Below are 16,302 nucleotides of genomic sequence, written 5' to 3'. Positions count from 1 at the left end.
TAATATATATTATATTAGATATTACTTTATATATATAATTATATAATATATATATATATGTTGTGTATAAATATTGTGTGTGTGTGTGTGTACACATACACATAAATATATGTCTGTGCGTGTTTGTACATCTCTTTAAATACTCGATTTTATCGTTCATACTCTATGTTATTTTAGGTGGTAGCAGCGCTGGCGGTAGTAGCCGTGGGCTCACCAGTACCAGACAATTGTGTCGTGCCATGTGGAACTGTCGGCCAGACTTATGCGGCCTTTCCACTCCAGTACCAGGCAACCTATGCAGTTGGTGCTGGCTCAGTTGCACCAACTCCTGAAGTCCAACAAGCTACTGCAGCTTTCATGGCTGCCTGGAATGCTGCTGCTGCTCGAGCAAATACCATTACATCGACTCTATTGACACCATCAGGATATGTTCAAAATCCTGCACAAGTCCACACAGCCTGTGCACAGTTCTTGGCAGCATGGAATCAAGCTGCTACACGTGCAGCAACTGTCCAGCATGCAGTCTACTCTCTCCCACAACCAGTTCAGCAAACTGAAGAAGTTAAGAAAGCTACTGAGGAGTTCATGGCTGCATGGAGGGCTGCTGCTCAGCGAGTTTCAACTATTCAGCAAGCAATCACTGTTTCTGCTGATCCTTATTCCTCTGCACCTAAGCCGGTAGAAGCTACTGAAGAGGTGAAAAGGGCTACAGCTGAATTCATGGAAGCTTGGAATAAGCTGCAGCAAGAGTGCCATCTATTCAAACCACTATGTACCAGCTCTCAGGAACAACACCTGCTGCTGCTCCTTCTCAACCAGCTGGATCTACACCCCAGTTTAGTCCATCAGTTGAACAAGCTACTGCTGAGTTCATGAAGGCATGGAATGCTGCTGCTGCTGCGCTGCAGCTGCTCCTGATGTCAATATCATCATGGGTGCTAGCTCACGTCCCCAAAAGCCCTGCTCAGTCTGTTGGTACCTATTCTGCTCCTTCTTACACTCCAGCTGCTCCTTCTGTACCTTCACATGGAGCTCCTCAGCCAGTTCAACCTACTGCTGAAGTTCAGAGAGCTACTGCAGAATTCATGGCTGCATGGAATGAAGCTGCACGTCGAGCAACTACTGTACAGCATGCTATGTATTCTGTACCTCAGCCAGTCCAGCCAACTGAAGAAGTTCGACGAGCTACTGCTGAATTCATGGCTGCTTGGGAATCTGCTGCACAGAGAGCATCTGCTATCAGACAAGCAGTGAGTGTGACTGCTGATCCTTATTCTGCTGTACCAAAACAGGTAGAGGCTACTGAGGAAGTTAAGAGAGCCACAGCTGAATTCATGGATGCTTGGAATAAGGCTGCAGCTAGAGTAGGAGCCATTCAGACTACTGTTTACCAAGTAGCAGGTACTGTGCCAGCTGCTGCTCCTGCTCAACCTTCTGGTTCAGCTCCTCGCTTTACCCCCTCAGTGGAACAAGCAACTGCTGAGTTCATGAAGGCATGGAATGCTGCTGCTGCAGCTGCTGCAGCTGCTCCTGATGTCAATATCATCATGGGTGCTAGCTCTCTTCCTCGGACTCCTGCTCAGACTGTTGTATACCAAGCACACTCTGTTGGTACCCCATCTGCTCCTTCCTCTTTCACTCCAGCTGCTCCTGCTGTACCTTCATATGGAGCTCCTCAGCCAGTTCAACCTACTGCTGAAGTTCAGAGAGCTACTGCAGAATTCATGGCTGCATGGAATAAGGCTGCTGCACGAGCAACCAAGATTCAGTCAGTCCTAGTTAAGTCTGGAACTCCTGGTCATTACACCATTCAAGTTCCTCAACAGGTTCAGGCTACCAGGGAAGTACAAAAGGCTACAGCTGAATTCATGGCTGCATGGAATGAAGCTGCACGTCGAGCAACTACTGTTCAGCATGCTATGTATTCTGTACCTCAGCCAGTCCAGCCAACTGAAGAAGTTCGAAAAGCTACTGCTGAGTTCATGGCTGCTTGGGAATCTGCTGCACGGAGAGCATCTGCTATCAGACAAGCAGTGAGTGTAACTGCTGATCCTTATTCTGCTGTACCAAAACAGGTAGAGGCTACTGAGGAAGTTAAGAGAGCCACAGCTGAATTCATGGATGCTTGGAATAAGGCTGCAGCTAGAGTAGGAGCCATTCAGACTACTGTTTACCAAGTAGCCGGTACTGTACCAGCTGCTGCTCCTGCTCAACCTTCTGGATCTGCTCCCCGTTTCACCCCTGCTGTTGAACAGGCTACTGCTGAGTTCATGAAGGCATGGAATGCTGCTGCTGCTGCTGCTGCAGCTGCTCCTGATGTCAATATCATCATGGGTGCTAGCTCTCTTCCTCGGACTCCTGCTCAGACTGTTGTATACCAAGCACACTCTGTTGGTACCCCATCTGCTCCTTCCTCTTTCACTCCAGCTGCTCCTGCTGTACCTTCATATGGAGCTCCTCAGCCAGTTCAACCTACTGCTGAAGTTCAGAGAGCTACTGCAGAATTCATGGCTGCATGGAATAAGGCTGCTGCACGAGCAACCAAGATTCAATCTGTCTTAGTTAAGTCTGGAACTCCTGGTCATTATACCATTCAAGTTCCTCAACAGGTTCAGGCTACCAGGGAAGTACAAAAGGCTACAGCTGAATTCATGGCTGCATGGAATGAAGCTGCACGTCGAGCAACTACTGTTCAGCATGCTATGTATTCTGTACCTCAGCCAGTCCAGCCAACTGAAGAAGTTCGACGAGCTACTGCTGAGTTCATGGCTGCTTGGGAATCTGCTGCACGGAGAGCATCTGCTATCAGACAAGCAGTGAGTGTGACTGCTGATCCTTACTCTGCTGTACCAAAACAGGTAGAGGCTACTGAGGAAGTTAAGAGAGCCACAGCTGAATTCATGGATGCTTGGAATAAGGCTGCAGCTAGAGTAGGAGCCATTCAGACTACTGTTTACCAAGTAGCAGGTACTGTACCAGCTGCTGCTCCTGCTCAAGCTTCTGGTTCAGCTCCCCGCTTCACCCCCTCAGTGGAACAAGCTACTGCTGAGTTCATGAAGGCATGGAATGCTGCTGCTGCAGCTGCTGCAGCTGCTCCTGATGTCAATATCATCATGGGTGCTAGCTCTCTTCCTCGGACTCCTGCTCAGACTGTTGTATACCAAGCACACTCTGTTGGTACCCCATCTGCTCCTTCCTCTTTCACTCCAGCTGCTCCTGCTGTACCTTCATATGGAGCTCCTCAGCCAGTTCAACCTACTGCTGAAGTTCAGAGAGCTACTGCAGAATTCATGGCTGCATGGAATAAGGCTGCTGCACGAGCAACCAAGATTCAGTCAGTCCTAGTTAAGTCTGGAACTCCTGGTCATTACACCATTCAAGTTCCTCAACAAGTTCAGGCTACCAGGGAAGTACAAAAGGCTACAGCTGAATTCATGGCTGCATGGAATGAAGCTGCACGTCGAGCAACTACTGTTCAGCATGCTATGTATTCTGTACCTCAACCAGTCCAGCCAACTGAAGAAGTTCGACGAGCTACTGCTGAGTTCATGGCTGCTTGGGAATCTGCTGCACGGAGAGCATCTGCTATCAGACAAGCAGTGAGTGTGACTGCTGATCCTTATTCTGCTGTACCAAAACAGGTAGAGGCTACTGAGGAAGTTAAGAGAGCCACAGCTGAATTCATGGATGCTTGGAATAAGGCTGCAGCTAGGGTAGGAGCCATTCAGACTACTGTTTACCAAGTAGCCGGTACTGTACCAGCTGCTGCTCCTGCTCATCCTTCTGGTTCTGCTCCTCGCTTCACCCCATCAGTGGAACAAGCAACTGCTGAGTTCATGAAGGCATGGAATGCTGCTGCTGCAGCTGCTGCAGCTGCTCCTGATGTCAATATCATCATGGGTGCTGGTTCCCGTCCTCAGGCTCCTTCCCATTCTTTTACCTACTCAGGACCCACCTCTGCTGTGCATACTTATGGTGTTCCCCAGCCTGTACAACCCACCCTTGAAGTTCAGAGAGCAACAGCTGAATTCATGGCTGCATGGAATGCTGCTGCCCAGAAGGCTACACAGATTCAATCATCTCTCCTGAAATCTGGTCAAACTCCTACACCGGTTGATGCAACAGATGCTGTCAAGAAGGCAACACAAGAGTTCATGGCAGCATACAATGCAGCTGCTAGAAGAGCACCTGTTGTTGAACAGGCAGTGTCAACCATTCCACAACAAGTCCAACAGACTGAGGAGGTTAAGAGAGCTACAGCAGAATTCATGACTGCATGGCATGATGCTGCTCAACGAGCATCAGCCATTAAGCTGACAGTATCAGGACCACAGCCAGTGCAACCAACTGATGAGGTGCAGAGAGCTACAGCTGAATTCATGGCTGCTTGGAATCGCGCTGCTGCCCGAGTTCCAAAAATTGAGACAACCATGTACACATTGTCAGGCTCAAGTGCTCTGGATACCTGTGCTGCTTGTGCAGCCCCATCACCTGTTTCTGATACCCCTGAGGTCAGAGCTGCCAAAGAACAGTTCATGGCCACATTCAGAGCTGCCGAAGAGGCTGCTCGCCGCGCATCTGTGTCCCGTGGCGTACTGCCTGTTCCTCCAGTGTTGGCTGTGCATGCCCCATCCCATGTAATAACATACAGCACAGGTGCCTCTACCCACGGTTACATTCTTTCTGACCGTCTCTTCGCTCCTTTCCAAGGACTTCCTCTTCATGTGAAGGACTGCTAAGAAGATTATGAAAAAAAAAAAAAAAAAAACTCCTGTATGACTGATCTAGCTATCATCATTTATAGATTCTTGTTACTTTTCCACGACAAATGCGATTGTAAATAAAAACGAAATGAATCAGAATGTCATAGTATTAAACTATTTCATACGAAATATTATTTAGTGTATATTTGTTCCTTTTTATGTATATGGTAATCTGTAAATGATGCATGTTCTACAAAAGTGAAAGGATGACATGAAATTGCACTGCATCCCAATGCTAGTTCAAGATGTTTAAAATCACATTAACAAAATACATTTTTTATAGTGATTATGGTAAAGCTGCTTATTACTTTGGAATATAGAAGTCTCTTCATCTTCACTCAGAACTAATGCTTTATGCACCACATACTTGTTTGTGCTTCTCAGCTGCAACGTGACAGATTATCCAGTCTTGAGACATATGTTTTGATAAGACTAATGGGTCACTGGTTCTATCACTAGCCTTTGCAACTGATGTACCATATTATCCTATTGATTGACTGTATACATTCCATATGGACAAGCAATTAAAATATTTCAAATATGAGAAATGTCAAAACCTATTTCAGGTAACTGGATACAAAACACTGATATAAGTAAAATATGCCGCCAGTTCTTAGTTACCAATGTTTAAGTGCATTGATTGTCATTTTATAATTAAATACTATCTATAACACTAATACATAACTGTAAAGTAAAGAATATCATAACTACATATACCGTAAATCAGTGAAGGATTATACCAATGTTTATGAGTGAAATTCTGCCTGCAAGTATGACGCCTCACTACAGTGAGATGAACTCTAAAAAAAAATTACGAACATAAATAAAAACATGGAGGAGATTCTTCTTGGCTCGTGCCAGATAATGCGTAACTTGAGTGACAAAGTCAAGTAAAGTCCTCTTCTGTAATGAGGTCGTACCCAGGATTACGTTTCCATACATTACTGTTCTATTTGCCACACTGGAAAAAGTTAAGACAAAGTAGGTGTAGCCATTTCTTAAATATTAAAATTCCTACTAAATTTTACCTCTATTCTCACAAAGAATTACACAGATCATATATATTTTGCTTCAAACAAAACACAGAAGACTGAAATGGCCATAAATACTTAAATATTGTTTCTTCCTCTTTATTGTTGTAATAACAAATTAGGATCTACAATAACGACAGGTACCAACAGGTACTTCATTATATATGTACTGATTTCTGTCAATATCACCTTAACACCATTTTTAAAATGAAAACTATATATATATATATATATATATATATATATATTGTGTGTGTGTGTGTGTGTGTGTGTGTGTGTGTGTGTGTGTAAATGAGACATATGCTCACATTCTCCGAGCCTTAAATGATACAATAAAAATTGGTGTACACTTGAAACGTTATACGTTGCCACACTGTGTGACAAATTGGTTGCAATGGGCCCCCAAATACCGCTGGGTCCGGTATAGATATATATACACACAAATGTATATACATATATAGATATGTGTAAATATACGAATATGTATATATGTACACACATAAGCTTGTATACTTATATAAATTCTATGTATATACATATATTGAAAGTATATATATATATATATACATATATATATATATATATATATATATACATATATATGCATGTGTACGCGTTTATATATATACAGTATATGTATGTTTACACATAAGCACACACACACAAATATATTTATATTACATTCATATGCACAAATATGGATTCAGAGTATATGTACATATACACAATTACATCTACTTTTACGTGTCGATAGACATATGTATATGCATATACATATATTTCTATATATATACATACATATACCTATATATAGGTCTATATACATATACATATCAACATATATATACATATATATATCATGTATACATATGTATAAATCTTATATATGCACATATCCATGTATTATATATGTGAATTTATATATACATATATATATTAAACACACATATGTATACATATTTACATGTATAAACACACACACACACATACTTACACACACACACACACACACACATTTCATACATTAATATATATATATATATATATATATATATATATATATATATATATAAAGAGATTTGTATATATATATATCCATATATATGTATATATATATAGGTAGATATATATATACCTACATGAACATATATATATACCTATATAAACATATATATGTGTGTGTGTGCGTGTGTGTGTGTGTGCGTGTGTGTGTGATATATACATAGATATAAATATATATATACATATACATATATATATATATATATATATCTATAAATAAAATATATATTATATATACATATAACATATATATATATATATATATATATACACACAATTATATATATACATATATATTTATACATTTTCATATATTCATATATGTGCATATATGTATACCTATTTATATACATATACATATATCTATATATATAAATACATATATGAGTGTATACACACACATAAGTTTGTATGCATTCTTAAGTGGTTGACGTAGTGGTAAATTACATTAGCGTAGGAGCATCGTCTTTTGGGCGTGGTATGGGAGGAGCGAGGGGCGGGTCTGGGCGAAGAGAACGGGCAGGCATTGCCGCTGGGCACACGGACGAGTGGGAGGGGCACCGCGGTATAAAAGCAGCGACTCCCGATGGCCGGCACAGCACACGCAAGCAGCTAGACATGAAGTGTCTGGTGAGGCTCTCGACAGTGGCATCCGCTCACTGAAAATGATTTTCTTTTAATATCTTTCATTTATGGAAAAAAAAGTAGTTCTATGCAGTGAACGTGAAAGTGCAGTGTTCGTGTGATAACAGAAAATTAATTTTTAAGAATTACTTTCTATACTTTAGATATGTAAATGAATAAATATATGTGTGTATATGTATATTATATAATCTATATATACATATATGTGTGCGAACATTTCACATGTTTTTGATATGTGTGTAACACAGACACGTATATACATATGTATATATACGTTTTATGTATATATACAAATGTTATTTATGTATATACATATGTATATATACTTATGTGTATATATATACTGTATAGGTACATTTATACGTACATATACATATATATGAATATAAATATATAATATGTACATTTACATATGCACATAAAGATGTACATATAAAGTATATATATATTCATCTACAGTATATTTGTGTGGATATCGCCTGCGTGCTCACACACATGTATTACGTATTTGTATCTGTAAATACAAAGACATATAGACGCATACAAATACATATATTCATGTATATACACATCATTATGCACACGCATGCGTATGCAGTGTGAGCCTTATTTTTTTCTCATTGATATGTGTATATTAGAACATAAATAATGATATCACTCACATATATTTGTGCGTATAATATATATGTGTATCTATACACATGTATATGTAAAGGATGTATATATAAAAGCAACATACCCAGGCATGTATCTATAACAGCATAGGCACTTATTACCGTATTTTCTCACATATCTTTTGTTTCATTTCAGGTGGTAGCAGCGCTGGCGGTAGTAGCCGTGGGCTCACCAGTACCAGACAATTGTGTCGTGCCATGTGGAACTGTCGGCCAGACTTATGCGGCCTTTCCACTCCAGTACCAGGCAACCTATGCAGTTGGTGCTGGCTCAGTTGCACCAACTCCTGAAGTCCAACAAGCTACTGCAGCTTTCATGGCTGCCTGGAATGCTGCCCCTTCGAACAAACCATCAGGATATGTTCAAAATCCTGCACAAGTCCACACAGCCTGTGCACAGTTCTTGGCAGCATGGAATCAAGCTGCTACACGTGCAGCAACTGTCCAGCATGCAGTCTACTCTCTCCCACAACCAGTTCAGCAAACTGAAGAAGTTAAGAAAGCTACTGAGGAGTTCATGGCTGCATGGAGGGCTGCTGCTCAGCGAGTTTCAACTATTCAGCAAGCAATCACTGTTTCTGCTGATCCTTATTCCTCTGCACCTAAGCCGGTAGAAGCTACTGAAGAGGTGAAAAGGGCTACAGCTGAATTCATGGAAGCTTGGAATAAGGCTGCAGCAAGAGTGCCATCTATTCAAACCACTATGTACCAGCTCTCAGGAACAACACCTGCTGCTGCTCCTTCTCAACCAGCTGGATCTACACCCCAGTTTAGTCCATCAGTTGAACAAGCTACTGCTGAGTTCATGAAGGCATGGAATGCTGCTGCTGCTGCTGCTGCAGCTGCTCCTGATGTCAATATCATCATGGGTGCTAGCTCACGTCCCCAAAGCCCTGCTCAGTCTGTTGGTACCTATTCTGCTCCTTCTTACACTCCAGCTGCTCCTTCTGTACCTTCACATGGAGCTCCTCAGCCAGTTCAACCTACTGCTGAAGTTCAGAGAGCTACTGCAGAATTCATGGCTGCATGGAATAAGGCTGCTGCACGAGCAACCAAGATTCAGTCAGTCTTAGTAAAGTCTGGAACTCCTGGTCATTACACCATTCAAGTTCCTCAACAGGTTCAAGCTACCAGGGAAGTACAAAAGGCTACAGCTGAATTCATGGCTGCATGGAATGAAGCTGCACGTCGAGCAACTACTGTACAGCATGCTATGTATTCTGTACCTCAGCCAGTCCAGCCAACTGAAGAAGTTCGACGAGCTACTGCTGAATTCATGGCTGCTTGGGAATCTGCTGCACAGAGAGCATCTGCTATCAGACAAGCAGTGAGTGTGACTGCTGATCCTTACTCTGCTGTACCAAAACAGGTAGAGGCTACTGAGGAAGTTAAGAGAGCCACAGCTGAATTCATGGATGCTTGGAATAAGGCTGCAGCTAGAGTAGGAGCCATTCAGACTACTGTTTACCAAGTAGCAGGTACTGTGCCAGCTGCTGCTCCTGCTCAACCTTCTGGTTCAGCTCCTCGCTTTACCCCTCATGGGAACAAGCAAATGCTGAGTTCATGAAGGCATGGAATGCTGCTGCTGCAGCTGCTGCAGCTGCTCCTGATGTCAATAAAACATCATGGGGGCTAGCTCTCTTCCTCGGAAATCCTGCTCAGACTGTGTATACCAAACACAAATCTGTTTGGTTTCCCCATCTGCTTTCCTTTTCCCCTTTTACTCCAGCTGCTCCTGCTGTACCTTCTAGGGGGCCCTCAGGGCCCGTTTTAACCTACTGCTGAAGTTCAGAGGGGCTACTGCAGAATTTTGGGGCATGGGGAAAAACGGCTGCTGCACGAGCAACCCAAAATTCAGTCAGTCCCAGTTAAGTCTGGTTTCTCCCGGTCATTACACCATTCAAGTTTTCCCCAAAAGGTTCAGGCTACCAGGGAAGTACAAAAGGGTAAGCTGAATTCAAAGGCTGAAAGGAATGAAAACTGCAAAGTCGAGCAAAAAAATGTTCAGCATTCTATGTATTCTGTACCCCCAGCCAGTCCAGCCAATGAAAAATTCGACGAGCTACTGCTGAGTTCATGGCTGCTTTTTGGGGAATTTTTGCTGCACGGGGAGCATTGCATCAGACAAGCAAATGAGTGTAAATGCTGAATTTCCCAAATTTTCGGGACCAAACCGGTAGAGGCTACTGAGGAAGTTTTAAAAGAGCCACAGCTGAATTCATGGATGCTTGGAATAAGGGGTGGGAAACTAGGTGGAGCCATTTTAGACTACTGTTACCAAGTAGCCCGGGACTGTACCCCGCTGCTGCCCCCTTTCTCAACCCTTTTGGGGTTGCTCCCCCCTTTTACCCCTGCTGTTAAGAAAAAGGGTACTGCTGAGTTCAAAGAAGGCCCTGGGGAAAGCGGGTGCTGCTGTGCTGCGTGCTCCTGATGTCAAAATCATCATTTGGGTGCTAGTCTCTTCCTCGGACTCTGTTCAGAATGTTGTTACCAAGCACACTTGTTGGTAAAACCCCCTCTGCTCCTTCCTCTTTCACTCCAGCTGCTCCTGCTGTAACCCCTTTATAGGAGCTTTCCCCGCCCGTTTAACCTACTTTCTGAAGTTTAGAGGCTACTGAAAAAAAATTCATGGGGTTTCCCTGGGAATAAAGGGTGCTGCACGAGCAACCCAAAAAAATTTAAAACTGTCTTAGTTAAGTCTGGAACTCCTGGTCATTATACCATTCAAGTTCCCCAAAAAGGTTTAAGGGTACCAGGGAAATACAAAAGGCTACAGCTGAATTCAAAGGCTGCATGGAAAGAAGCTGGGACGTCCCCAGCAAATATGTTCACATGCCCATTTTATTCTGTTTCCTCAGCCCGTCCAAACCCAACCCGAAAAAGTTTTGAAAAGCTAATGCTGAGTTCATGGCTGTTTTGGGGAACTGCCCGCACGGAGAGCATCTGCTATCAACAAACAGGAGTGTGAATGCTGATCCTTACCTGCTGTACCAAAAAAAGGTAAGGTACTGAGGGAAATTAAAAGAGCCCCAGTGAATTCATGGATGCTTGGAAAAAGGCCTTGGAGCTGAGTAGGGCCATTCAGACTTTCTGTTTTCCAAGTAAGCCGGGACTGTACCAGTGCTGCTCCTGGCCCCAACCTTTTTGGTTTACTCCCCCCTTCACCCCCTCAGTTTAACAAGTTTCTGCTGAGTTAAAAAGGGGAAAGGAATGGGTGCTTTCTGCAGCTGTGCCCGTGCTTTCCCGATGTCAAAATCATCATGGGTGCTAGTCTCTTCCTCGGATCCCGCCCCCAGATGTTTTATACCAAGCACACTCTGTTTGGGACCCCAAACCCGCTCCTTCCTCTTTCACTCCAGCTGCCCCCTGCTGTACCCTTATAAAAGGGGCTCCTCAGGGCCCGTTTAACCACTGCTAAGTTTAGAGAGCTACTGCAAATTCATGGTGCATGGAATAAAAGGGTGCTGCACGACAAAAAAGATTAAATCAGGGCCTAGTTTGGTTTTGGAACTCCTGGGGCCTTACACCCCTTTTTAAATTTCCCCAACAAGTTCAGGCTACCAGGGAATACCCAAAAGGGTACAGCTGAATTTAGGCCGCATGGAAAGAAGCTGCACTTTGAGCAAATACTGTTACATGGTATGTATTTTTTGTACCCCAACCAGTCCCCCCAAATGAAGAAGTTCGACGAGCTAAATGCTGAGTTCATGGCTGCTTGGGAATCTGCCCGCACGGAAAAGCATCTGCATCAGACAAACAGTGGGGTGGACTGCTGATCCTTATTCTGCTGTACCAAAACGGGAGAGGCCTTTCTGAGGAAATTAAGAGAGCCACAGATGAATTAAAGGGAAAAAAAAAGCTTTTTAATAAGGCGCAGTAGGGTAGGAGCCCTTCAGGGCCCCTGTTTACCAAAAAGCCGGTACTGTACCAGCTTCTGTCCTGCTCATCCTTCTGGTTCTGCTCCCGCTTTACCCCCTCAGTGGAAAAAAAAAGCAACTGCTGAGTTCATGAAGGGATGGGAATGCTGCCCGCCCGCAGCTGCTTTCGCTGCTCCTGAAATTTTAAAATCAAACAAAGGGTGCTGGTTCCCGTCCTAAGGGTCCTTCCCTTTTTTACCCTACCCGGGCCCACCTCTGCTGTGGGAACTTATGGTTTCCCCAGCCTGTCAACCCCCCCTTGAAAATTTTAGAGAGCCCAAAAGCTGAAAATTTATGGCGCAATTTGGAAAAGCCCGCTGCCCAGAAGGCTTTCACAGTTCAGTCATCTCCCCCTGAAAACGGTCAAACTCCTAAAAACCGGGTTTATGCCAAAGATGCTGTCAAGAAGGCAAAAACAAGAATTCATGGCAGCATTTCAAAGCAGTTTCAGAAAAAGCCCCCTGTTTTTGAACAGGCAGTGGGCAAAACCCTTCCACAAAAAGTCCAACGACTGAGGAGGGGGTTTAAAAGAGCTACAGCAAATTCCCTGACCCGCATGGCATTATGCTGCTCCAAAGAGATAGCCATTAAGCTGACAGTAACAGGGGCCCCAGCCAGTGCAAAACCAACTGATTTAGTGCAGAGCTACAGCTTTAATTCATGGCGCTTGGGAAACGCGCTGCTGCCCGAGTTCCAAAAAAGAGAAAAACAAGTACAAAATTGTCAGGCTAAAAATGCTCTGGATACCTTGCTGCTTGTGCAGCCCCATCACCGGTTTTTTGTACCCCCGAGGCAGAGCTGCCCAAAAAACAGTTCATGGCCACATTTTTAAACTGCCGAGAGGCGCTCGCCCCGCATCTGGGGTCCCCTGGCCGGGAATGCCTGTTCCCCAGTGTTGGCTGTCAGGGCCCCCCCCCATGCAATAAAAATACAGCACAGGGGCCTCTAAACCCCCCGGGTTTTTATTCTTTTTTGACCGGGCCCTTGCTCCCTTTTCCCTGGACTTCCTTTCATGGGGAAGGCTGCTAAAAAAGATTATTAAAAAAACAAAAAAACTCCTGTATGACTGATCTAGCTATCATCATTTATAGATTCTTGTTACTTTTCCACGACAAATGCGATTGTAAATAAAAACGAAATGAATCAGAATGTCATAGTATTAAACTATTTCATACGAAATATTATTTAGTGTATATTTGTTCCTTTTTATGTATCTGGTAATCTGTAAGTGATGCATGTTCTACAAAAGTGAAAGGATGACATGAAATTGCACTGCATCCCAATGCTAGTTCAAGATGTTTAAAATCACATTAACAAAATACATTTTTTATAGTGATTATGGTAAAGCTGCTTATTACTTTGGAATATAGAAGTCTCTTCATCTTCACTCAGAACTAATGCTTTATGCACCACATACTTGTTTGTGCTTCTCAGCTGCAACGTGACAGATTATCCAGTCTTGAGACATATGTTTTGATAAGACTAATGGGTCACTGGTTCTACCACTAGCCTTTGCAACTGATGTACCAAATCATCCTATTGATTGTCTGTATACATTCCATATGGACAAGCAATTAAAATATTTCAAATATGAGAAATGTCAAAACCTATTTCAGGTATGGATAAAAAAACACTGAATAAGAAAAATATGCCGCCAGTTCTTATTTTCAATGTTTAATGCATGATTGTCATTTTATAATTAATACTACTATAACCAATACATAACTGTAAAGTAAAGAATATCATAACTACTATACCGAAAACAGTGAAGGATTATACCAATTTTTATGAGTGAAATTTGCCTGCAAGTATGACCCCTCATACAGTAGATGAACTCAAAAAAAAAAATTTACGAACATAAATAAAAACATGGAGAATTTTCTTGGCTCGTCCCAGATAATGCGTAACTTGAGTGAAAGTAGTAAAGCCCTCTTCTGAAAGAGGTTACCCGGATTACTTTCCTACTTTACGTTCTATTTGCCAAGGGAAAAAGTTAAACAAAGAGGTGTCAGGGTACCCAAAAATTGGGTCTTGAACCATGATCTACTTTCAAAATTTTAAAATTCCTATAAATTTTACCTCTATTTCACAAGAATTTACACAGATCTATTATTTTTGCTTCAAACAAAACCAGAAGACTGAAAGGGCCCCTAAATACTTAAAAAAATATTTTTTCTTCCTTTTATTGGGGAATAAAAATAGGATTACAAAAAGACAGGTACCAACAGGTACTTCTTTATAATGTACGTTTCTGTCAAACCCCTTAACACCATTTTTAAAATGAAAACTATATATATATATATATATAATAAAAAATTTAAAATTATATATTTTGGTGTGTGTGTTTTGTGTGTTTGTGTGTGTAAATGAAAATATGCTCAATTCCCCGAGCCAAATGATAAAATAAAAATTGGGTACACTTAAAAACGTTTACTTCCCACACTGTGTGACAAATGGTTGCAAGGGGCCCCCCAAATACCGTGGGCCCGGGAAGATATATAACACACAATGTAAACATATATAGATAGGGGAAATATACGAATATGTAATATTACACAATAAGCTTTTATACTTATAAATTTTGTATAACTATATTTGAAAGTATATTTAAATATATATATATATTTATAATAAAAATAAAATATATCATGGTACGCGTTATTATATACAGTATAGTTTTTTACAATAAGCACACCACCAAAAATATTTTATTTCATTTATAACAAAAAGGATTCAGAGATATGTAATTACACAATTAATTACTTTACGGCGAAACATATGTATATGCATTAATATTTTATATATATACATCATATACCCATTATAGGGCTATATAAATACTATCAACATATATTACATTTTATATCATGTAACATATTTTTAAAACTTTATTGCACATATCCATGTATTATATATGTGAATTTATAATACATATATATATTAAACCCATATGTATACATATTTTCATGTAAAAACACCACACACATTACACACACACACACCACACCCTTTATAATTTATATTATATTTAAAATTTTTTATATATAAAATATATTTTATTTAAAGAATTTGTTATATATAAAATAAAATATAATTGTTTTTATATATATAATTATATAACCACATGAACAAAAATAAATACCTATATAAAAATATTTGTGTGTGGGGGTTCGTGTGGTGTGTGTGCGTGTGGTGGATATTCATAGATATAAAAAATATATATACAAAAAATTAAATATTTTTATATATTAATATATATTTTTTATATAATATATATAATTATATATTTATAATAACAAATATAATTATATATTTTATATATAAAAAATAATATTATTATATAATATTTATATATAATTAATTTATGGATGCGTATAATACATATAAATATATATGTTTTATGATATATATACAATATATGTAACGCACATATGATATATATATAAAATTATGCACAAAGTATATATAAAATAAATACAATTGTTTTATAAAATTTATATTATTATATATAATATCATGTATATAGATAATTTTTACACACACCACACACATAAAATATACAATAAATATTTTAAAAAAAAAATATATTAATTATATATAATATAATATATTATATATTTAAAAGATAAAGCGTACACACAATACACACACACCACATAAAAATATATATAGACACACAACAATAATGTAATATATTTTTATATCTATTATATATCAATAATTTATATAAATACTAAAATACATAAAAATATATTATATAACATTAACATATATATATAATATTATCTATACATTTATACATATTATATATTTTATATGTGCCTATTTTAATACATATACATAATCTATATATATAAAAACATTATGATGTATACACACACTGTTTTATGCATTTTAAGTGGTTGACGTAGTGGTAAATACATTTGCGGGAGCATCGTCTTTGGGGGGTAGGGAGGAGCGAGGGGGGTCTGGGGGAAGAGAACGGGCAGGATTTTCCGCTGGGCACACGGACGAGGGGGGGGCACCCGGTATAAAAACAGGGCTCCCCCATGCCGGCACAGCACACGAAAAGTAACAGAATGTCGGTGAGGCTCTCGACAGTGGCATCCCCTCACTGAAAAAATTTTTTTTTAAAATTTTCTTATGGAAAAAAAAAAATTCCATGCGTGAAGTGAAAGGCAGTGTTCGTGTGATAACAGAAAAATTAATT

General features: G+C 40.2%; 1 protein-coding gene and 2 pseudogenes across 1 annotated transcript in view; 2 read left to right on the top strand and 1 right to left on the bottom strand.

Moving 5' to 3' along the window:
* LOC119579253 overlaps positions 1 to 4,897 on the top strand; it is an 11,344-nt gene extending 6,447 nt beyond the window's left edge. The window contains 1 exon segment of the mRNA XM_037926993.1: positions 1,743 to 4,897. Within this exon segment, the coding sequence (XP_037782921.1) occupies positions 1,743 to 4,739 (2,997 nt within the window). The 3' untranslated portion in view covers positions 4,740 to 4,897.
* A 2,560-nt stretch (positions 4,898 to 7,457) lies between these two features.
* Positions 7,458 to 12,924, top strand: LOC119579613 (annotated as a pseudogene).
* LOC119579612 overlaps positions 12,921 to 16,302 on the bottom strand; it is a 15,426-nt pseudogene continuing 12,044 nt past the window's right edge.

This window comes from Penaeus monodon, chromosome 12 (genome assembly GCF_015228065.2).
Source record: "Penaeus monodon isolate SGIC_2016 chromosome 12, NSTDA_Pmon_1, whole genome shotgun sequence".
Taxonomy (NCBI): domain Eukaryota; kingdom Metazoa; phylum Arthropoda; class Malacostraca; order Decapoda; family Penaeidae; genus Penaeus; species Penaeus monodon.
This window is presented reverse-complemented; position numbering and strand designations above follow the sequence as displayed.